The sequence below is a fragment of the Pogoniulus pusillus genome, chromosome 33 (assembly GCF_015220805.1).
Source record: "Pogoniulus pusillus isolate bPogPus1 chromosome 33, bPogPus1.pri, whole genome shotgun sequence".
In the NCBI taxonomy this organism is placed as follows: domain Eukaryota; kingdom Metazoa; phylum Chordata; class Aves; order Piciformes; family Lybiidae; genus Pogoniulus; species Pogoniulus pusillus.
This window is the reverse complement of record NC_087296.1, coordinates 10,953,741-10,977,560: the sequence shown is the minus strand read 5'-3', so window position 1 is coordinate 10,977,560 and position 23,820 is coordinate 10,953,741. Positions and strand designations below refer to the sequence as shown.

The 23,820-nt window shown below is 45.4% G+C and overlaps 1 protein-coding gene across 6 annotated transcripts in view; it reads right to left on the bottom strand.

Moving 5' to 3' along the window:
* The window catches only part of TPD52L1 (TPD52 like 1), a 153,278-nt gene that overhangs the window by 66,434 nt on the left and 63,024 nt on the right, over positions 1-23,820 (bottom strand). For 4 of the 6 annotated variants that reach the window (XM_064170094.1, XM_064170093.1, XM_064170091.1 and 1 more), the window contains exons 5-6: positions 12,322-12,396; positions 10,504-10,569 (exon numbers count right to left, since the gene is read on the bottom strand). In XM_064170094.1, the coding sequence (XP_064026164.1) occupies positions 10,504-10,569; positions 12,322-12,396 (141 nt within the window). Of the gene's footprint in view, positions 1-10,503; positions 10,570-12,321; positions 12,397-23,245; positions 23,581-23,820 lie in introns of those variants that run through there. The other 2 variants (XM_064170092.1, XM_064170095.1) reach the window with 2 other exon arrangements.

Here is a 23,820-nt window from a genome sequence, read left to right as displayed (position 1 = left end):
AGGAAGAAATGGATTATATATGAACTCTATTTTAGGTCCTTACATAAGCAGTCACTTAGCATCACGATGCAAATGTGAATCACCCTTCCCTGAGAGAGCAGATCTTCTAAGACTTCCCAGTTTATGCAAAACACTTCAGACTGAGTCTTCTAAAAAAACCAGGGCAAATAAGGGTTCTTCAAAAGGGGTTCACAGTAGAAAGGATGCCTCTGCAGAGCCAGCTGTAGAAGCAGCAACCATTGGAACAAAGCTTCATTATGTTTTTCTCTTTAGAAAGGAGTAAGCAAGAGCTGCCAATGACTCCTCACAATGAGCTGAGTGCATCTGGAGAAGTGGCTGCTAAGCACAGTGGAGACAGACTGAGAGAGTTGAGGCTCTTCAGTCTGGAGAGGAAAAGGCTTCAAGGAGACCTTCTTGTTGCCATCCAGTATCTGACAGGGGCTATGAAAAAGCTGGGGAGGGACTTTTTAGGGCGTCAGGTAGTGATAGGACTGGGGGGAATGGAGCAAAACTAGATTCAGAATGGATGTTAGGAAGAAGTTCTTCACCATGAAAGTAGTGAGACACTGCAACAGGTTGTCCAGGGCGGTGGTGGAAGCCTCATCCCTGGAAGTGGCTTCCACATCAGGCTGGATGTGGCTCTGAGCAACCTGATCTAGTGTAAGGTGTCCCTGCCCATGCCAGGGAGCTTGGAGCTAGGTGATCCTTGAGGTCTCTTCCAGCCCTATGGTTCTATGAACCTCCCTAGGAACACAATTACTGACTGATAATAGAATGGTCTGGAATCATAGAATCAACCAGGTTGGAAGAGACCTCCAAGATCATCCAGTCCAGCCTAGCACCCAGCCCCAGCCAATCAACCAGACCATGGCACTAAGTGCCCCAGCCAGGCTTTACTTTGACACCTCCAGGGACAGCAACTCCACCACCTCCCTCGGCAGCCTATTCCAATCACTCTCTCTGCCAACAACTTCCTCCTAACATCCAGCCTAGACTTCCCCCTCAAAATCCCTACTAGAATAAGCCAAACCACTGCATTTGGCTTACCCTCATGCTCTCTAATCCTTCCCTATCACTATTTTAAAGTAGGTTTCCACTTCCATGTCAAGCACAGGCTTTTGAGATTCAGAATGTCTGCTGTGGTGGCTGCTCTATAGCTGGATGCTGCTCTCCACAGTGCTTCAGCTTGGTCATGGCACACATAAAGGGAGGCAAAATAACATCAACACAAGGATTTTGCTTAACTGCCAGCTGACCTGTAAAGCATGCCACTAATTTTGGCTGCCAGTACACTAGGAACAAAGGTAGTTTGCTGCACAGCCTGATTTCATCTTTTGCTTCATGATGAGTGGTTAGAAACAGAGCAAGGCTTCTACTGGCTCCTCATTCTTCTGGCCCTTAAAACTAGGGCAAACTACACTTCTGCCTTCTGTTGGCATCAAAGGCCCTTTTCTTGTAACAAGTGACAGGATGAGAGGAAATGGCCTCAGGTTGCACCAGGGCAGGTTTAAGTTGGACATCTGAAGAAAATTCTTCACTGAAAGGGTTCTCAAAGCCTGTAACAGGTTCCCCAGAGAGATGGTCACATCCTCATTCCTGAAGGTGTTTCAAAGAGGCAGAGATGTGGTGCTGAGGGACACTGTTCAGCAGCAGCCTTGGTAGAGTTACAGGATGGTTGGACTGAATGAGCTTAAAGAGCATTTCTGACTGAGATGATTCTGTGATTCTATATTGTCCTTTCCTGATGCTGGCCAAGCTACTGCACTCAGATGTATCCAATAACTAAAAAGATCATTTGGAGGACTTTTCCTACATGTAACTTTCTAAAGTGTGCTCAAGGTCTCACAAAAGCCTCCCAAATACCCTCCCCCTTTTTGGAAGTCCAGAAAATCTACAAAGAGACCTAACATTACAAGGTATGGATGCAGGAAGATGCTGAGCATCCTGACTTTCAAAGATCCTCCTGGAGTCAGCGCTCTGACTCTGCTCTCCACTTCCTAACAGCAGAATTCTAGACTCAGTTAGCACTGATTTCAGACAAACAGTAGAGAACTAAGCCTTCATTTGCTACTAAATGATTGTGCTTATGTGACTGAAGAGCAGGTTTAAGGGAACGCAGAGATTTAAACTGCAGCAGTGATAATTTCCCTCCCTGCTAAGCTGAATTGCATCTTCTGTACCCACAGCAAACTGAAGAAATAGTTTTCTGCAGCAGACATTTCCCCTCAGGTAAACACTAGGAGTCAATCCAAACACCTGCTTTCAGCTGCTCAGTGATAGCAAGAAAAATGAAGGGTTTCTCTGTTCTGCTCTTTTAATACCTGTCTGGCTAAGTTCCCTCCACTTCCTTCTGAGAGATCAGCTCCTCTGCCTGTCTCTTCTTCTTCCTCTTCAGTTGTGTGAGCTCAGCCACTACAGGCTGCTTCTCATCAAAATAATTTAAGTCCTGTGTGCTGGTTTGAGGCTAATTGGAATGTTTTACTGAGAGAAATTAAGCCCTCAGCTGTGAGAAGAAAATAAAAGACAACACAACAGTAACCTATATCCCTCAGTTTTCTGCTGAGAAACACAGCTAGTCAAAGTATAGATAAGACACTCACTGCTCAGCTCTCACTTCTGCTCCTTCCTTCAGGTGGTCTGGGTCTGTGTGGTTGTCTCTGCCTTAACTCTTTAATCCAACCTAACCCTTCTTCTTCTAACCACTTTGCTGGGGTTTTTGACATCTCACAGGATGTTAGGGGTTGGAAGGGACCCAAGGAGATCATCGAGTCCAACCCCCCTGACAGAGCAGGACAATCCTATCTAACACAGATCACAGAGGAACACATCCAGACAGCCCTTGAAAGGCTCCAGAGAAGGAGACGCCACAACCTCTCTGGGCAGCCTGTGCCAGGGCTCTGGGACCCTTATAGTAAAGAAGTTCTCCCTTGTGTTGAGCTAGAACCTCCTGTGCTGCAGCTTCCACCCATTGCTCCTTGTCCTATCCCAGGGAGCAGTGAGCAGAGCCTGTCCCCCACCTCCTGACCCCCAGCCCTCATATAGTTATGAACATTTATCAAATCCCCTCTCAGCCTTCTCTTCTCCAGACTAAGCAGCCCCAGGTCCCTCAGCCTCTCCTCATCAGGCAGTGCTCCAGTCCCCTAATCATCCTTGTAGCCCTCTGCTGGACCCTCTCCAGCAGATCCTTGTCCTTCTTAAAATGGGCAGCCCAAAACTGAACACAGTACTCAAGATGAGGTCTCAGCAGGGCAGAGTAGAGAGGGAGAAGAACTTCCCTTGATGTGCTGGACACACTCCTCCTAATACACTCCAGGATCCCATTGGCCTTCTTGGCCACCAGGGCACATTGCAGTGCCATGGGTAACTTGTTAGCCACCAGGGCCCCCAGGGCTGCTCTCCAGCAGATCACCTCCCAGCTCTCAGTCTGTCCAGGTCCCTCTGGATGGCCACACAGCCTGTATCTCACCTCAGACCTCTCCAGATTTATCATGTGAGATATATGTGGGTTGGATCTGGTTATGTCTGAAGGGAGGGAATGAGGTAGGAGAGGGAGCAGGCTTGGCTCAGGAGCCTCCTGGGGACTCTGATTGATTCTGGGAGGGGTATTGTGTTTCTGTATTACTCCTAACTTGTATAGAACTGTAAACATTGTGTATATACCTGCTTGTAAATTATGCTAAGCTGTAAATACAGCTTCATTCCTTGACTTCCAGCCAGCTGAGTCCAGTCTGGGTGATTTCATTGTCTGTATGTGGGGTGGGCAACCCCCAAACCATCACAATGGAAACGTTTACTTAATGGGAGCAAGGTTTGTGGCTTTGGGTTTGGTTTTTTTTGGGGGGGGGCAAATAAAAAGTTCTCTTTTTTTATCCTTATTTGATAAGCACACATTGACAAAATGACAAACATTTATGTAACAATCAGCCAGGCTAATTACAGACCATTTTACCCCACAGGTAGGCCAATTATTTCTTTAATCAAGTTATGCATATATTAAGTGTTATCTGCAGCAAGGCTGGGGCATGATTGCTGCATAATTTAAAGTCTCTCCAGCTTGCAGAATTTGGTTTGGTCTACCAAAGGACTTTGTTGCTGTTATTCTTACAGAGCCAGATTAATTGGGCTCCTTTAAATCCTGTATTTTATTTCTGGTTGTTTCCTACCTACAGCTTTCTCTCTTGCAGACTACCAGGCTGAATGGCTGGCCCCATTTAGACCCACTCAGAGGTCAGTAAGGAAAGGTTAAGCAAGCCTGGTAGCTTTTTGAGCATTTTAGAGACCTAAACATTTTTAAGGCATCCCAAAGAGAATAATGGAAAAGTTTACACCCTAAGCTTTTATCCTAAACTGAATTTCCATGTTGGTTTTCTCTAAACAAATAAAACCTCAGTGCCTTGAAAACTACCCCAGACTGAAAAATACCAACAGTGATTACTGGGATATAGTCCAGCTGAAACAAACAGACAAACTCTGCACTCACAGCCCAGGAAATCAATCATCCTCAGCTGCACCAAAAGAAGTGTGGCCAGAAGGTCGAGAGAAGTAATTCACTCTGCTCCACTCTCATGAGACCTCACTTGGAGTACTGTGCCCAGCTCTGGGGACCCCAGCAATCACAGTATCACAGTATCATCAGCAAGGTTGGAAGAGACCTCACAGATCATCAAGTCCAACCCTTTACCACAGAGCTCAAGGCCAGACCATGGCACCAAGTGCCACGTCCAATCCTGCCTTGAACAGCTCCAGGGACGGCGACTCCACCACCTCCCCGGGCAGCCCATTCCAGTGTCCAATGACTCTCTCAGGGAAGAATTTTCTCCTCACCTCCAGCCTAAATCTCCCCTGGTGCAGCCTGAGGCTGTGTCCTCTTGTTCTGGTGCTGGCCACCTGAGAGAAGAGAGCAACCTCCTGCTGGCCACAACCACCGCTCAGGTAGCTGTAGAGAGCAATAAGGTCTCCCCTGAGCCTCCTCTTCTCCAGGCTAACCAATCCCAGCTCCCTCAGCCTCTCCTCGTAGGGCTGTGCTCAAGGCCTCTCCCCAGCCTCGTTGCCCTTCTCTGGACACGCTCAAGCATCTCAATGTCCCTCCTAAACTGGGGGGCCCAGAACTGAACACAGCACTCAAGGTGTGGTCTAAGCAGTGCAGAGTACAGGGGCAGAATGACCTCCCTGCTCCTGCTGGCCACACCATTCCTGATGCAGGCCAGGATGCCACTGGCTCTCTTGGCCACCTGGGCACACTGCTGGCTCATGTTCAGGTGGGTATCAGTCAGCGCCCCCAGATCCCTTTCTGTCTGTCTGCTCTCCAGCCACTCCAACCCCAGCCTGTATCTCTGCATGGGGTTGTTGTGGCCAAAGTGGAGCACTTGGAGCTATTGAACCCCATCCCCTTGGACAAAGAGATTGACCTGATCAAGCAGGTCCAGAGAAGGGCCAAGATGGGGGTTGGAGCACCCTCTCTGAGAGGACAGTTTGAGAGAGTTGGGATTGTATAGCTTGGAGAAAATACTCTGCAGAGATCTCAGAGTGATCTTCTAGAAGTGACCTACAGATAAGAAGGAGAGGGGGTTTATCAGGGAGTATAGCGATGGAATAAGGGTAACAGTTTTAAAGTGTAAGAGGGTAGATTTAGATTGGATATTAGGAAGAACTTCTTGGCAATGAGGATGGGGAGACACCGGATCAGGTTGCCCAGGGAGGTTGTGGGTGCCCCCTCCCTGGAGATGTCCAAAGCCAGACTGGATGAGGCTTTGACCAACCTGGGCTAGCAGGAGAAGTCCCTGCCCATGGCAGGCGGTAAGAACTGGATGACCTTTAAGGTCCCTGCCAAGCCAAACCCTTCTATGATTTCATGACTACGAATCCAAATTAGATCTGTTGGAAACACAACCATTTAAATCTGGTACTTTTCCTGGGGGAAAAAAAAAAACCCAACAAACAAACCTCAGGAACTTTTTCAAATCGCGGCAGTAAAATGGATTCGAAGATTCCTTCAGGCTCCTTCCTACCCCACAGCTCCAACAATTGCTCTCACACTACGAGCGCTCTGCGCATGCAATACAACACTTCACCACTGGGTGGCGCCAAACGCTTTGCACAACTAACCACAGCTAAAACCACGTCCGCAGAGGCACAGAATGAACCAGGTGCTGGAAGGTGTCCAGAGCAGGGCAGCAAGGCTGGGGAGGGGCCTGGAGCACAGCCCTGTGAGGAGAGGCTGAGGGAGCTGGGGGTGTGCAGCCTGCAGAAGAGGAGGCTCAGGGCAGAGCTCATCGCTGGCTACAACAATCCGAAGGGAGATGCAGCCAGGTGGGGTTGGGCTCTGCTGCCAGGCAAGCAGCAACAGAACAAGGGGCCACAGTCTTAAGTTGTGCCAGGGGAGGTCTAGGCTGGATGTGAGGAGGACTCTGTTGGCAGAGAGAGTGATTGGCATTGGAATAGGCTGCCCAGGGAGGTGGTGGAGTTGCCATCCCTGGAGATGTTGAAGCCAAGCCTGGCTGGGGCACTTAGTGCCATGGTCTGGTTGCTTGCTAGGGCTGGGTGCTAGGTTGGAGTGGATGGGCTTGGAGGTCTCTTCCAACCTGCTTGATTCTGTGATTCTATGAAATATACCTGACGTGCTGTTCTTCTGTGGGGTTGTTTTTAACTTTCATTAGCTCCTGCACACATGCACTAAGTGTCTGGTTCCAGAGGAGTGTGCCATACAGTATTACTTCAGCATGATGTAAACCACTAATAGACCATAAATCTAATGCCACCTCTCTTGACTCACTTTAGCATTTCCTGTTCCTGGCATGGTGGGCTGTCAGAAAAGCAAGGGAGCAGGGAGATTCAGCAAAATGAAGTGCTTTGTCTCTAAGATTTCACATCTTTGCCAGCAGAACCAGACTGAGTAGAAAGCATTTTCCATAGAATCACATTTCCCAGTACGTTGAACTACACTGGAACTTCTGCAAGTGAACTCTTTACCTTACTGCTTTTAGTCTCTGTCTAGGTGAGGAGACTGCTTTTAGCAGATGGATTTGCTGCTATTGAACCAAAACCAGGCCAAAAGGACAGGTGAGGATACAGTCAACTGGTAACATCATTATTGGCAGGCAGAAAAGTAATATGTGGGTGAGCATTTGCTTCTAGAGTGATGTCCCAAAAAACCTAGCACAGAGGTTTTTCCAAGATAAAGTGACTTTACTCCAGAAGAGAAGGGCTGTAAGAAGCACCTACACAGAATCACAGAATTAACCAGGTTGGAAAAGACCTCTGAGATCATCCAGTCCAACCTACCAATTAACACCTTCTAATTAACTAAACCATGGCACTAAGTGCCTCATCCAGCCTCCTTTTAAACACCTCCAGAGATGGTGACTCCACCACCTCCCTGGGCAGCTCATTCCAATGTCAATCTCTCTTTCTGTGAAGAACTTCTTCCTAACTCCAGCCTGAACCTGCCCTGGCACAGCTTGAGGCTGTGTGCCCTCAGCCTGCACATCTGCTGTTCTAGCTATGCTGGCCTGACTGAGCATCTTCAGTCCCTAGATGTTCTTTGTGGTTCATTTCATGGGAGCAAAGCCTATGAATGCAGTCAGGCAAGCCAGCAGAACACTGTCTCTTTCCCAGTGCAGGCAAACTGTTATGATGCTGTGTCCTGGGTTCAGCTAGGACAGGGTTCACTTTCTTCACAAGAAGCTGGGAGGAGACATGCCCAGGACAGGCAGCAGTAGCAGCAGTGGGGTGTTCTACACCATAAACATCACATCTGCCATGTTATGGGAGGTTTAGTTCTGTTGAATTCTACTTATCTCACCCACTGGAGTTTGCATTTTGCTCCCAGTTTCTCCCTCCCACCCTACTAGGGGGGAAGGAGTGGGACAGATGTGTGAGCTGCTACAGGGAGCCTAGCTGCAGCTGGGGCTAGAACCATGATATGGTAGAAAAATGATCTTTGGTTGGTTTTGGGTTGGGTTTTTTTTCTTTATACCATAAGCAGAGAGGTGACAGAGTGCCTGTTGTAAAGGAATTTGAGTAAAAGGCAACAGCAGACACCAGAGGTCTGAAACATTGAAGGTGTTACTGGAAAGCTCTGCCGAACTCATGCTTGTTTGACTTGGCAAAGGTTGGCCACTACCTATTTGTTATTAGCTCAGCTCATATCACCTCATAAAAGTTAGATGAGTCCAGGATGAAGCCAAGTTTTTGAAAGCTTTGCTAATAGACAATCAGCACCTGGTCATGCTAAAGGTTAAACTAGGCATTGTTTGAGAAGAAGAAAGCTAACAGCAGAAAGGCTCGGGGAGAGCTGCTAGGAGAAGGCTGGATGGAGCCTGCTGGCGGAGAGGCCAGGATGGAGGCAGGCTGCTGCCAGAACCATCCTCCCCACAGCAACCTCTGCCAGTGGCACCTTATGGGCAACTTCTCAACATCCACCTATGTGCTAGTTTGAAGCAGGCTAGAACGTTTTGGTCAGAAGAACTAGATTCCAGGCTGTGAAAGGGAAACAATGGTGATGTCTGCTTCGCTCATAGGCTTGCTGAGATGTATGGGAACAAGAAAAGCAAAACATAGATAACCACTCTCACTTGGGCTGCTGGCTGAGCTGCATCTTACTCTCTAACCTCACCCTCCAGTTTGGACTAATCCACTTTGCTTCCTAACCCCCTGGCTGAACCTCCATTCTTCCATGGGACTGGGGTAAGGTTGAGAGGGGTAGGGGGAAGGTGAAGGGGTGGTTGAGAGCCCCTCCTGGGGACTCAGGTTTCTGGGAGGGCTGTTGTGTTTCTGTGTTCTGTTACCTTTTTATCTTGCCTATTTCTGCCTATAACTGTATGTACTGTAAATATCTGCTTGTATTTTGTGCTAGCTGTAAATATAAGTTTAATTCATATTTCCAGAGCTGGCTGAATCTAGTCTGGGTGATTTCTAAAGTGGGGGGGGGGGAAGGAAACACCCAAACCATCACAACCTGTCTCAGAACCCCAGGATTCTTACTGCAATTGTTTGGCAAGTGAATGGTTGCTTCTTTTCCAGCGCCCCTGACACAGGTTCAGAAGGTTAAAATAATGGATAGGTTCAACATATTAAAGCAACAGATAGAGCAGATTTGAGGTTGCTGGTGATAAATGCACTGACTGCAACTGATTGAGCTCAAACTGATAAATCTGGAGTAACACCCAACACAAATGGAGATGCAAATCTTGGCACAGCTCTGATAGGTAGCAACAAGGGATCACTGCTGGGATCTGGCATCCCGCTTACATGGTGCCTTTCAATGCAAAGACAAAGAGGATGACCTAAAAACAATGGATCAGAATGATGCTCCAGGAGGCCCAATTTCTTATCTCTGACAGTCAGTAAAACCAGGTGTCTAGGAAAGGGTGCAAGGTACAGCAAACAAAGCTACCCTCTACTACTGCCCAGGTCTCCAAACACACAGGCAAGGTGTACATATAGTGACTTGGCACAAACCTCTCTTATAAACTACTCCACTTTCCACTTCAGCCCTCAGCATTTCCAGTGCCCTTTGGCAGGAATTCCCTTCAGTCTTTTGCTGTTTGCATAAAGACTTCCCTTATCACAGCTTCTGCTAGCCTCATTTGATGCTCCCTGGTTCATCACCTCTTCAGCTAGAGAAAACACTTGGTCACGATTTGTCTTTTCATCACTGTTGAAATGACCTTTGTTACAATCAGGATAACCACCATGCATCACTTTTATCCTTCCTATGCTAAGGAGTCTCTCTCCAGTTTGCCTTCATTTTTTTCTGTTGGCCAAAACCCATTCAGTCATTGTTCCTAGCTCTCATCTTTACTGTCCTGGGTAGCTCTCCATCATCAGCATCATTTGTTACTCTGTCACTTACCTTCTCCTTCACATCATTTGTTACTCTGTCACTTACCTTCTCCTTCACATCATTTGTTACTCTGTCACTTACCTTTCCCTTCACATCATTTGGAAATCTCTTCAAGAGCAAAATCCACACACAGCTCTCTGCAGAGTGCAGCTGCCATCCTTCCTTCACCACACGAGCTCTTTACTCCAACCATGCTCTGTCTTCTGACCATATGATGTCCACGTTGCCCATGTCAGATCCTCTTCCTCAGCCCATGCCTACTCATCTTCAGTTGAGGCTATAAGAAATTCCAGCAGAGCCTCCTAGCTATTTCAGCAGACTACACAAACAAGATGACTTCCCAACCTGCCAGGTGAACTTTGTGGTTGGTAAGGCAAAACTCTCCTACATGCCACGTGGGCTTTCCTGCAGCACCACAGCTTTGCCCACATGGCTGCTAATCATAACCCTGTTCTCATTAGCTGCTCTTTCACTGATCCCACATTCCAACACCCTCCCTTGCCTCGTTTTGCAGCTGCAGTCAAACCACTAAGCAAATGCATGAAAAGTTCAAGTATTAATTTGACATTGTGGGGGAATGTTAACTCAATTATTAACAGTGAAATGCTGTTTCTTAGAAGGAGGCACAAATGAATGAACAATTTAGGGAAAACACTTACCTTTATTTCCTGGGATCATCACTGCAAGGACCCACAAAAGCACAGCAGCCCTCTGAAGGGAAGAGCCTAAAATCGCAGATACCAGCCTGTGATGAGCACATCAGTGCTACTGCATAGAATCATTGAATGGTTTAGGTTGGAATGGACCTCAAAGGTCATCCAGTTCCAACCCCCTGCCACAGGCAGGGACACTAGAACAGGTCACTCAAGGCCTCATCCAGCCTGGTCCTGAACACCTCCAGGGAGGTTGTGGAGCACAGAAGCACCCAATGTGATCTTTGATCACATTGGGTGCTTCTGTGCTCCACAACCTCCCTGGACAACCTGTGCCAGTGTTTCACCACCCTCAACCTGTGCCAGTGTCTCACCACCCTCACTGCAAAGAAGCCTTTCCTAACATATATTTTCAATCTTCTCTCTTCAAGTTTAAACTCATTACTCCTTGTCCCATCATTACAAGACCTTGTCAATAGTCCCTCCCCAGCCTTCCTATAGCCCACTTCAGATACTGGAAGTCTACTATAAGGTCTCCTTGAAGCCTTCTCTTCTCCAGGCTGAAGAGCCCCAACTCTTTGAGCCTGTCCTCAGAGCAGAGCTGCTGCAACCCTCTGGTCATTTCCTTAGAGAACCTCCCTGTTTATGATTGAGGTCTGCCAGTTTGAGACTGTGGGTGAGGAGTGAGCCTGCAACGTCAGCTTGAGCTCCAGGGATATCGATTTCTTTGGCCTCCCAACCAACCTTCCCCTGCTGCAGGCTGCATGCTGGAATTCCTGCAGATAAGGAACCTCTGGTATGATGCCCTTGACATTTCGTTGCAAATCTTGACTGTTTTGGAGGGGGCTGGGGTGAGGGCTGAAAGGTTTGTCCTTGGCAAGAGGCAGCCAGCACAGGCCTCAGGATTTCTGCTGCGGGTTTCACCGCAGGGCATTGATTTTCTGCTTTCTTGCCTGCAGAAACAAAACTGTAGGCAAATGTTTTACCTTGCCTGCCCCTGCACGGAGATGCAAATGCAATTTGGTAATTAGGCACAGCACTTAAAAATTCCCCAGCACATCAGACAAAACATTCCATCACTCTTGTCAGCTCCCAAGGGATTGCAGATTTCAAGTGCATAGCTACAGGCTGCTTTCTCTCAAAGCTGCCTTGCCAAAAGAAGGAGCTTTAAGAAGTGGTCCTAACAAGGAACTGGGAAAATTGGATTCCAGCATTACTTCCTCCTCCTTTTGCACCGTGGCATTTTAAGCTAACATTTCAGCACTTCCTGAGGAGGTGAAAATGTTGTGCTGCATCTCAAGAGGCTTTTCAAACTGAAAGCAGTGGCCGAGGGATGCCGCCGCTGGCAGGGTGTCTCACATGACAACATCCATCACAGCAAGCTGGGCTTTACTGCTTTCATCTGCAGTGTTAATGCAGTTGAGGACTGAATCATCAGCTCGTTTTGGTTGGAAAAGACCTTCAAGATCATCAAGACCAATCACTCTCTAGCTCTATCAAGGCTGGTGCTAAACCATGTCCCTCAGCACCACACCTCTGCCTCTTCCAAACACTTCCAGGGATGGGGATCCAACCACTTCTGCAGGGAGCCTGTTCCAGGGTTTGGGAATCCTTTTAGCGAAGAAGTTTCCTCTCATATCCAACCTAAACTCCCTCTGGTGCAACATTTCTCTCATTCTGTCACTTATTACTAGGGAGAAGAAATCACCTCCCACCTGGCTCCCTCATCCTTTCAGGGAGCTGAGCAGACCCAGAAGGTCTCCCCTCAGCCTCTTCTTCTCCAGACCAAATACCCCCAGTTGCCCCAGCTTCTCCTCACCAGACCTGTTCTCCAGACCCTTTGCCAGCTTCGTTGCCTTCTCTGGACCTGTTCGGTGATCAGCAACTGGACTGAAGGTCCTGCAACAGAGTGAACAGAAACTGAACTGAACTGAACATCCTGAACTCTTAAGATCTCCAGAAGTCCCTTCTGGCCCCTAACATCCTGTGAAGTTTAAATCATTCTGTGGCATTCTCTGACTCTGTAAGAACAATCACAAACACAACAGATTTAGGCATGACTCCAGAGAGGTCTCAAGTGTCATTCATGCACCTAAGTTTTTAAAGAAGAGTCAGAGATTCAGACAAGTTTTCTTTCTGTTCCAAAACTTTATTAGGTAGACATCACCAGATGACATTGGCAAACCCCTCGTGTGCAAGTGAATCAACTGTACAATATCTGTCTTCCCACAGTCCAGTGAATCCACACCCCCTTCCCCAGCGCTGAGTACTGATTCTCAGACAGGTGGACTGCATTCAGAAGCCACTTCACATTCTTCCATCTCATCACAGGGAAGCACTCTTTCAGTTTGTTGGTAAGAGGGGCTCAGGGTATCAGTGGAAGTGAAAGAAATGCCTTCAAAGGAAACCAAGTTTGGACTCATGAACTTCCCCCTCTGTTCTGACACCAGACTCCTCGCAGAGTCGTTTGGAATTAAACTGCCTACCATGAGGGTGATTGCATTTAGCAAAGTGAAGCAGTACAGAGACAAACCTATTACTGACTACCAGTGAGGTAACAATTGGAAAATAAAACTGTTAAAAAATTCACTTACTTCCAAAAGGTCCTGACCAGCAGGACAAACATTGGCAGAACACCTTCCCTTGTATCCACGCATGTACATGTGCATATACAACCTGTGTCTACTACAGCTTTTTGAAGAACAGCATTTGAGTTATACATTCATCAGTTTAAAAGTCAGACATTACTATGGTAGAAGACTTCAGTGAACCATCTCTAAACCTCTAAAATGAAAAGGCACTCTGAAGAGGGCAGAACGCTGACAGGACCTAAAGCAGCCACAGAAGGCAGCACACTCAGCAGTGAGCACTGGGACACACTGGGGGGAAAATGACATACTAAAGATGGACTCTTTGTAAAATATTGCCCAAGGTTACCTAATATTCTGCCCAGAGATGTGGTTGAGGCCCAATCCCTGCAGACATTCAAGGTCAAACTTGATGGAAGGCCCTGAGCATCCCGATCTAGTTGGAGATGTCCCTGCTGAACGGAGAGGGATTGGATAAGAAGACCTTTAAGGATGCCTTCCAACCCAAGGATTCTGCAATGCCTTCATCAAGTGATCAGGGTGTGAAGACCCTTGGTGCAGCACTATGCAACAAAACCAAACCAAGCCAACACAGTTATCTGCTAAATAGAAGAGAAAGAGAATGGAAAAACCTTATCAGCATTTTGGTTGTGTGCCTGCTGGCTGTAAGAGAAGAATTCCATTTCAGGAAAGAACTTACTTAAATAAACACTAACTCATAAAGAGTGAAGAAATATTTTGATACATGCTGCCTCCTATTCAATGGGTTACAGAATAACTTAGTTAATGCCTAAAACTTGGGAGATAATACTGAAAGAGAAGTTATTATCTGTAAGAGTGGTCATTCACTTATAATTTTATTGCAGTACAGCTCTAAATCAAATTCCCTATCACCAAAACTTTCAGATAGGCAAGCTAAAACTTAATTAAACACTCATCTGGGATGCTTTATGAAGAAATAATGTTGCTAGTGAGAGCTGGATTACCTGACAGACTCAGGAATTTGAGAAGGGTACAAGAGATACTCTTCCCATCTTAATTTCTCCCTCTTTTCCTTCCTTCACACATTCTTATTGGAGGAAACAAAACTGGGATTTGAAACTGGGAGGAGTGGCTGACACCCTGTCAGGCTGTGCTGCCACACAGGGAGACCTGGGCAGAGGGGAACCTCATGGAGTTCAGCAAGGGCAAGTGTAGGGTCCTTCCCCCTGGGGAGGTACAACCCCAGTTACAGTACAGGTGAGGGGATGATCTGCTGGAAAGCAGCTCTGTGGAGGAGGTCCTAGGAGTGCTGGTGGACAAGTTCACCATCAGCTGGTGATGTCCCTCTAGGGCAAGACAGTCAGTGGTCTCCTGGAGTTGCATGAGGACTGTGGCCAGCAGGTCAGGGAAGGTTCTACTTCTCTGCTCAGGCCACAATGGAAAGACTGTATCCAATCTGGGCTCTCTGGTTTAAAGAGGGACAGGGAACTACTCCAGAGAGTCCAGCGGAGGGCCATGAGGATGATGAGGGAGAGACTGAGACCTGGGGCTATTTGGGCTGAAGAAGAGCAGACTGAGAGGGAATCTTATCAATGCTTATCAGTATTTAATGGGTAGGAGTCGAGAGGATAGTGCTGGGCTCTTTTCAGCAATGCCCAGACACAGGACAAGGGACAGCAGGTACAAAGCAGAACCCAGGAGGTTTCACTCAAACTTAAGGAGAAACTTCTTTACTTTGAGGGTGCTGGAGCAGACTGCCCAGAGAGGCTGTGGAGTCTCTTTCTCTAGAGACTTTCAAAACCCACCTGGTCATATGCCTCTACAACTTGATCTGGGAGAACCTGCTTTAGCAGGAGGGTTGGACTAGGTGATCTCCCCAAGGTCCCTTCCAATCACTACCATTCTGTGACTGTGAAAACCAAATCATGATCATGAATCTACACTGAACAAAGACCTTCAAAGAATCATTTTTCTAACCCCCATATGATTAGCAACTCAATTTCCTTCTTAGCTTTTTATAGCTTCAATATTTTTTTAAGAACCAGGTCTACTAGAATTCCACAATTCCAGACAGTTTTAGCAAAGTAGCTTATTCTTGGCACCTGACTTCCAATATACTGACAAAAGTGGGAGCTCAGTGCTTCCACTGTCACGAATTAGTGCACAATAGGGCCTGTTTGAGCCCTGGAGCATGAAGGTAACATCTACTACAGGTTGTGGTCTAACCTAACTTCAGCTGAACTCTCTTATCCATGGAGTTGCATTTCTTTAAGTGGTTGCAATCTCATAGCCAGCTACACTGTAAGACCAAACTCACTCTGACAAGAACAGAAGATGAATTTCTGCACAAGTCTGAAGGGAGATAGGTGTAGGGGGGAAGGGTATGTGTGTGTGAAGCAAGTTAAAAACCTCAGAAATGAGCTCATCAGAATGAAAATATTAATGCCAGATTACTTTGCTAAGTCAGAGGAAGAACATTTCACTAGCACAACATTTTTCACCTCTCTGACCAATCCAGCATTGGTTACTTTGGCTTCATCTGCCTTGTCTGCTGGAGTCCACAAAACACCACTTCCCATATTGCTCTGTGGAGGGGGAACACTTCCTTTTGTTTCAAGCAGTAAGGCACTTACACATCAAAAATTCCTCATTATACAAAACAAACTCCTCAATCCTGGAATTGAGTGCTGATCAGATGGAATGGCCTGGAACACAAACCCTATGAGGAGAGGCTGAAGGAGCTGGGGGTGTGCAGCCTGCAGAAGAGGAGGCTCAGGGCAGAACTCATTGCTGTCTGCAACTACCTGAAAGGAGGCTGTAGCCAGGTGAGGTTGGGCTCTTCTGCCAGGCACCCAGCAATAGAACAAGGGGACACAGCCTCAAGTTGTGCTGGGGGAAGTATAGGCTGGATGTTGTTAGGAAGTTGTTGTCAGAGAGAGTGATTGGCATTGGAATGGGCTGCCCAGGGAGGTGGTGGAGTCGCTGTCCCTGAAGGTGTTCAAGAAAAGCCTGGATGAGGCACTTAGTGCCATGGTCTAGATGACTGGCCAGGGCTGGGTGCTAGGTTGGACTGGCTGAGCTTGGAGGTCTCTTCCAACCTGGTTTATTCTATGATTCTACCTCCAGTTTTTCCTAACTTCTTAGTTGTCAATGAAATATCCTACTGAACTTCTAATCATTGATGCAACTTCAGTTTGTAAACAACTCCAAACATGCAATTAGAAACTGCTTTCTTGATGACTCCACAGTGTTTTGACCAGCACTGAAAAGGATTTGATCTGTCATCTCACTACCCTCCTGCCATATAAATTAACTCTATTCTAGAGGGAATTCATCACCTTAAAATATAAGAGATGGGAGCAGTGAAGAATTCTTATTCAGTTGTAATAGAATTAGGATAAGGTTGAGCTTGGATGACCTCCTCAGAGGCTTTTATTCTCCCCCCGCCCAGCACCTATTATTCTCATCTCTACCTCAGTGACAGGACAAACACCTCAAGAAGATATTTGGACTCAGGTAGTTAGTTATGTAACAGAGACAAATGTGCTGTAAAATCACATTTTAAAACCCCATAAAATGAAAAGCCCTGAAGAGAAAAACAGATCACAGCACTCTGTATTAAAGTAGAGCATGGCTGAAATGGCTTCATAGGAGATCACATTTTCCAGGTCCAATTTTGTCCTTTTTCACAAGTCAAATGATGAAACAGGGAAGGGAAGGAGAGTGTTAGGAGTGTAAAACACATGGAACTATAGTAAACATTTTATGCTGAGAGAGTAAACAGTGAAATGTAAATCTACCCCTGTCCTTGCAATGTCTGGATGTAAAGCAGCAGAATGTAAATTGATATGAAAAACTCTTACAGAGTACATTTTGGACACAAAAAGATAGTCCATGGCTAAAGACTGAATCCATCTGCTTAGCCAGAGCTTGCATAAGGCATGAAAATGTTTCTTGACTGCATCAGCACTTTTGCAGGACAGGTGTTAAATATCTGAACAGCTTGTTTGGATTCTGTAAGGAGATTTTCCTTTGAGAAGTGAGGTAAGTGTGGCATTGTATTTAGTAACATCATGCTTGGGAACAGGAGGTTACCATTTCAACAACACTGCTTCCAGGCTGACAAGCATCCAACAAGATGAACACTGCCCAGGGTTAGGATGCAACAGTGCTGAAGCAGTTATGTGCAAAATCCACGTTTATGCTAAGAAACACCAAATATTTCTTACAGAATAAATTCCTTCTCCTTTGACTTGGATTATCCAAACCACTTCAGATTGCTTTTCAAAGTTTTGGTGAGACAAGCTCTGAAAAGTTGGGGTTCTTTGGGTTGTTGTTGGGGGGGTTGCACAATTTGCATTTTTTTAATAGACCAATTGCTGATATAGGGGGTTTTTTTGGATGTATATATTTAGAAATAACCAGCTGGAAACACACTTAGAAATGTCTTTTCTTTTTTCCCTAGGAAGTAATTAAAGCTTATTACACATTTTTACCTTTGAAATCAGAGCATGCTCTCCATGATCAGTTTTCATTTCCCTACCTTATAGTATTTCACTGTCAGGCTGAGGAGCATCAGTGATTAATTGCCTTGTACAAGAGACTCAATTCCTTACTGGAAAGAGAAATGTGTAGACCTGGAGCCCTTAGACACACAAAAGAAGAATCAGCCAGGAAGGCAGTCCTGTCTAACTTGCAAGAAGTTGTTAGTTTTAATCCAAAATAAAAAAGCCTGGGGGTGTTAAGGACTGCTCATGCTAGAAGAGAAGTGAAAACACTGCTGGGCTTACAGCTGAATCAAGGCTCAGCTGGTTTTTCATGACCCAGCAGCGAGATGAGCAACAATCAGATCAGCAATGCAGCTCTGACACTGCTGTGTGCCCTCTTGTTCAAGTTTCTGTGCTAGGTCCAAAAGATACTGAACAGTTTCGTTCCAGTTCTGGCACTGTGGTAGCATCCACTACACTAAAGAAAGCAGAAAGTTCAGGTATTTGGTATCACCTATGGATGCTAGTTTTAATCTGACCAGTGACTCAGAGCATGAAGAAGGTGTCTCACATGAAATCCTTGAACTCCTTCCCCTGACAATGTCCTTATTGTCTGAATGTCATTTGGAAGTGCTTCCCTACTCCCTGCCCTCTCTTGCACTTCTCCAACAGCACTAATATCTCTCTACAAGACAGAGGACAAGCCCCAAAGTAGTTTGTGGCTCTTCAGAAGTGAACCAGATTTTGAAGTGGCTGCAGAAGGGCTACCAATGCACTTCCAGATATTTTTAACAAAGTATTTGTGACCAAATTCCACACTGGCATAAAAATGGGTACAACTTCTCTGGTTTAAATAGGCTGTGACTGATGCCAGGAATGGAGCTGACCCTTTGAAACTGTAAGGCTGAAAAATAAAAAGCAACTAAGAAATTATCTGTTTCCTCAGGTGGAATTCTTTTCATCAGCAAAAGAAGAGTTAGATTACAAAAGCAGCAGTAATCTGCATTTCTTATCTACAACTTAGACCTACACAATCATCACATAGCAAGAATGAAGAATGATGCAAGGTTTGCTCAAGAAGAACATCACAACTGAAATTTTAAACTCTCCAGAGTCTACATGGTAAACTGTTTGACCAACACAGTATTAACCAGTTTCTCAGATCTAACTGGTTAAGAGAAACCATTCACTCACAGAAGAATTTGTACTCTGACAGAATTTCTACCCTACCCATGCAGCATTCAACATCACACAGGCTCTGCTCTGGCAGTCCCTGGAGGAGCAGAAAGCTCCTTGTCTAAAAAAGAATACCTGATGGTGATCCAAGCCACCACCTAGTTAAGTTGGCAATAGGCCCTGCAAATTTCTACTTGTAAGAAAATAAAACTTCACACTGAGCAAAGCTTCACAAGCAGTAAATTTAACCAACCCCCACTGCAGCAGGAAATGAGGAAGTCAGCATCAGCAAAAGCCAGAGATGAACTTCTCCTTCCTTACACATTTGCAGTGCTCCGAAGGAGCGCAGAGGCTCACACACACTGGTTCACTGCGTCCCAGTGATGCTGGAGAGATGCAACTGTGCTGTCTGCTACAGACATGGTGAGCCTTTGGCACAGAGCTCCCACTGATGGATTGGCTGCAGCTCGAGGCTCCCCACACCTGCACTTCTACCTCTTGCCTGTATCATCTTCCTACTCTCCTTGCCTACTAGGCTGACACAAGTAAAAGCAGAGTTGTTTTCTAGTCAGGTCCTGGAGAAGCTCTGCAAACTTACCCAACTATGAGTAACATCACTCAGACTCATCCTACCACTGGCATGGTTGAGCAGCCCTGAACCTTCACCCAGTTAATGAAATACAGCTAATTAGCACAGAAAGTGGAGAAAGGGAAAGCAGCCCTCTCCAGCTGGGCATGTCCAGTCGACACTCCTCAGCAGGAGCAGGCACAGGCACAAGAGTGCTGACAGGAGGGTGCCAGCTCTGACCTCATGCCTGCAAGAAGGTCCAAGCAGGTGGGCAAAGCCATTTCCTGGCAAGCTTTAAGAGGAGGCTAGTGCTGAATGGATTTAAGCATTTCCCAATCTGAATATAGACATCCATCAGCAACAACATTGCACAAGGATAAATAACCTTAAACACGAAACGTGATGAAAGCAAACCCAATGATCAGTGGCGATCGATGTACAGTAGTGAAGGATCTGTCAGTCTGTCTCAGCAGGTTAATTCAGCTGCCCCATGAAGTTTTCTGCTACTAAAGGTGGAGCAGAACAGTCTGATGGTTCCCTTAGAGTTACAAAAAAACACCCACATAATAAAAGAGAAACGTCCTTGAACAAAAGGTCATCTCATTCCTCTCAAACAATCGATGCTTGTAAAACAAAAGGTGATGTATGTGAGATTGCCTGCAGTATGAGAGCTGTTAAGAAGCTAACCTTACACTGAATGAAGTTCTGTACTACTGAGATTTCACTTGGTTATAGGACATAATGCTGATGGAAAATCGTATGTATGTACTTAGTGGGAATAGTTTTATATGGATGGATGAGACTTCCATATGAGATGGAAAGAGACTTCCATATTCCTACTTTACCTGCCTCTTGAAATATTCTCCTGAGATATGGAGAAGCAAAAGCAAATAATATTTGTCATTCTTTTTCCTCTGTGGAGAATAAGAGGTTAGAGTCTCTCAGCTTTTACAAGGTCAAAGATGCCTCATTTTGCTATGTGTAGAAAATGAAGAACCATTTCCCTCTGATAGAATCAAAATGGCTTAGATGAAATAACACAGGAGCTGAGATGTGTTGCTTTTCTCCGCTCAAAAGGATGCGCTTTCTGACCGGAAATTAGTGCAGACCTCTTGTCTTCCTTTCATCTATTTCATTGCTGATGATTCTGATTTAATCAAAGTCCATAAACTAGATGAAGTTGAGTCAAACAGGTCCTTTCCAAGGAACCCCACACTGTCATAAGGAACTCCCCAGAGAAATCCACAAGAAGGAGCCCTGCTCTGAGCAGAGCTGGAACAAGGATTTAAGATGGGCTAGAGGGTGAGAGGAGATCACATCAGTGGCAGGGCCAAGACTGCAATAATTTGCATTTTTCAGCCTTGCACAGTCCCATGAGTTATTGTGAACAAAAGAACACAAACTCATATACAAACATATTTTGAAGGAGTTATGTTATTCGGCTTAGCTGAGCATTATATTCTTCAGGTTCCTTCCTAATTTCCCCACTTTTTTACATCAACTTAAGGAAAAACTGCTTTACTTTGGGAGTGACAGAGGACTGGAACAGGCTGCCCAGAGAGGTTGTGGAGTCTCATTCTCTGGAGGCTTTCAAAACCTGGCTGGATACATTCCTGTGCAACCTGATTGAGGTGAACCTGCTTTAGCAGCAGGTTTGGACTTGATCTTCAGAGGTCCCTTCCCACCCCTACCAGTCTGTGATTCCTTTCCATGCTCATTATTTTAGCATCTTAACTTCAAATCTGACTGAACTCCCATCGGAAATTGAAAATGGCAATCACAGCAGAGTGAAAAGAGCTACAGAGAATATCCCACTTCTTTAGGAAGAACCAGAAAAAGAAGGCAAATGAAACCACTGAACAGCTAATTACAGATAATCTCAAGTACTAAAATATTCTCAAGTGGAATAGTTTGACACCATGATACAGACTGCATTGCAAATCCAAATCTACCTTTATCTCACTCTCTGAGGTCTGGAGGTTTTTCTAAACAATACAAAAATATCTTCATTATTTGACATTTAAAGAAAGGAATAAAAATCCCTGAGTAAGCCAAAGACAACTAAGAAGCACAGCCTCAGAAAACACACTCAAAAACAAGACTGATTTTAAGGCAGCTTCCAACCTCAGACAGAACACCAACAGAAAACTGATGTGTCACAGAAGGAGGAATCTAATTAACGAGTGGATTTGCATTGACAATAGGCTTTGAACTCCTAAATGTCATTGCCTCTCCACTTAATTTGCAGATCTTAGAAAGGTTCTATTTCTAATCTAAGGTCAACAGGGTCACCGTGCCCTTAAACGCAAATGGAAACCTGAAATACTTGTTGACTGCTATGGTGTGCTTGCATAAACTGTTCCAAGAAGAAAACCAAAGCAGAAGCTGGCAGAAAACAAGCACAGCAGTTAGCTATGGCAAGCTGGTATTTATGTTTCCAGGTAAACAAAATCCATCAGTTTCTTCCACTGAGGCTTTGAAGTCAAAGTGAACATCTTGTAACAGTATTACGTTGGTGGGGCAGAATGCTACTCACTTCCAAATTCCAGCTTTAACAAGGATTCTCCAAGCAAAGCACATCCCTCCAAAGCTATGCTATTTGACGGCTTACTTTTTGAGTCCACAGACTCTTTAGGCTGTTGCCCATGTCCCTGCTTCCCCTTCCCTCCTCCTATATATACAGACATACATATTTTCAAACACACACACTGAGAAAAGTACCTTTGCAGTACAGACCTGTACAATTTCTCTTCTTCGGTTCCTTTCTTTAGTCTTTCAGGGTTCTGCTTATGCAAATTTATCTGATTCTATTTTTTTTAAGTTATATTTATAGGATAAATTTGGATTATAACTAAAAGTAGAAAAAACAAAAGGTCACAGTAGCTGATCCCTAATGTTGAATTACATTTCTCTTGTGGCAACACATTGAGGAGGAGGAGGAGGAGGTCTGGTAGTAAGCAGCGGGACTTTGAAGATAACAAGGAAGAGCAGGGATGGCTCTTCAGATCTGTAATGTGCCACAGGGAAACACTGGAAGTAGAGAGCAAGAATGAAATGGTTCCCTAAGAATTTATGAACCCTTCCCTTGCCTAAATTTCACTGATTTTCTTCAGGAGACACCAGTGGATGCTCCAAGACTTTTGTAGTCTGCTTAAACACAACCTGCTGTTCAGGTTATGAAATTTCAAGCCAAGCTTGATGGAATTAGTGTGTAACATCTCTACTGTCACCAAGCCTTTGCCAAAGAGCAGGTTTCCAGCTTCCCTGCAAACCCACTTCAGGGATATCCTGGGACAGAACAGGCCACTAACACTTCTGTTACCTAAACCTGAAGGATTTTTTCTGCGCAGGGAGATTTTCTTCTAGAAGAGGACAACGTTTTGAAAACAATCTGTCACCCTCCCAATCCATAGGAACAGCAAAGAAATACTGAAGTGACACCCATCAGCCTAGCTGTCAGTATCACAGAGCTAAGGATATTTTTCACTCAGAGGCACTGCAGTTTGGTGGTGGCAATCTCCACTGGTGCCCAGGAGCAGGAGGACTCAGAAGATAACCAGCTGTCGTGCTCTGGCATGTGACAGGGTTTCGGTATGCCGAACAGAATGCTGTGTGATGGAAGTTATTTACAGAAGTATTTTTTAATACCAAAAGTAGTATGCTCAGTATACAGTAAGAGTGCAAACACTTCTAAGCATTTCCCCCTTAAAGGCCAACACTGAAGTTAAACAGAGCACATGGTTAGCAGTTAAATGCTTTCGTCACAGGCCAAATCGGTAGTAAGAGTTGTGGCTACAACACAGACTTTGATTGTCTAGTTCAGAAACTTAGGTTCAAAAAACCCTCCAAAGGAATAATAATAACAACAAAAAAAAAAAAAAAAAAAAAAAAAACACCAACCACAAAAAAACCAACAGAAAAACAAAAAAAACCCAAAAAAAAAAAAAAAAAAAAAACAAAAAAAAAAACCCAACCAACAAACCCCAAAACATTTAAAAAGCAGCAGTCAGGGGGCCCATCTTGTTCAGAGTGCACCAGAGCAAAGAGGCTTTCTGGTCTGCAGTAGTGTTTTTGGCCGAGGGAAGGTGGCAGGAGATGCTGCGTTCTTCCTCCAGGGCGGTGGCTTTACCAGCACTGTATTGCTCTGCTGCTCAAAGTGCATATAGCCCTTGCAGGACCAGCTCAGTTCTGCTGAGTAAGGCCCATCCTTACCAGCGCATACCTGTCCGTGACCTTTTCCTCTGCTTTTTACAAAGGCAATAGATAGGAAACACAAATAAACCTGCCGGAAGAGAAGAGAGGAAGAACAAAACCATCATTAAATGCAATCCTTTGTGTGTGACACTGGCTTCTTAACAGTGAATGGAGAGTATTCAGATGCAGCTTTCGCTTTTCTCTACAACTCCCTGAAAGGAGGTTGGAGTCAAGTGGGGGTTGGTCTCTTCTCGATAGTATTAGGTGATAGAATGAAGCTGGGGAGGGACTTTTTAGGCTATCAGAGAGTCAGAGGACTGGGGGGAAT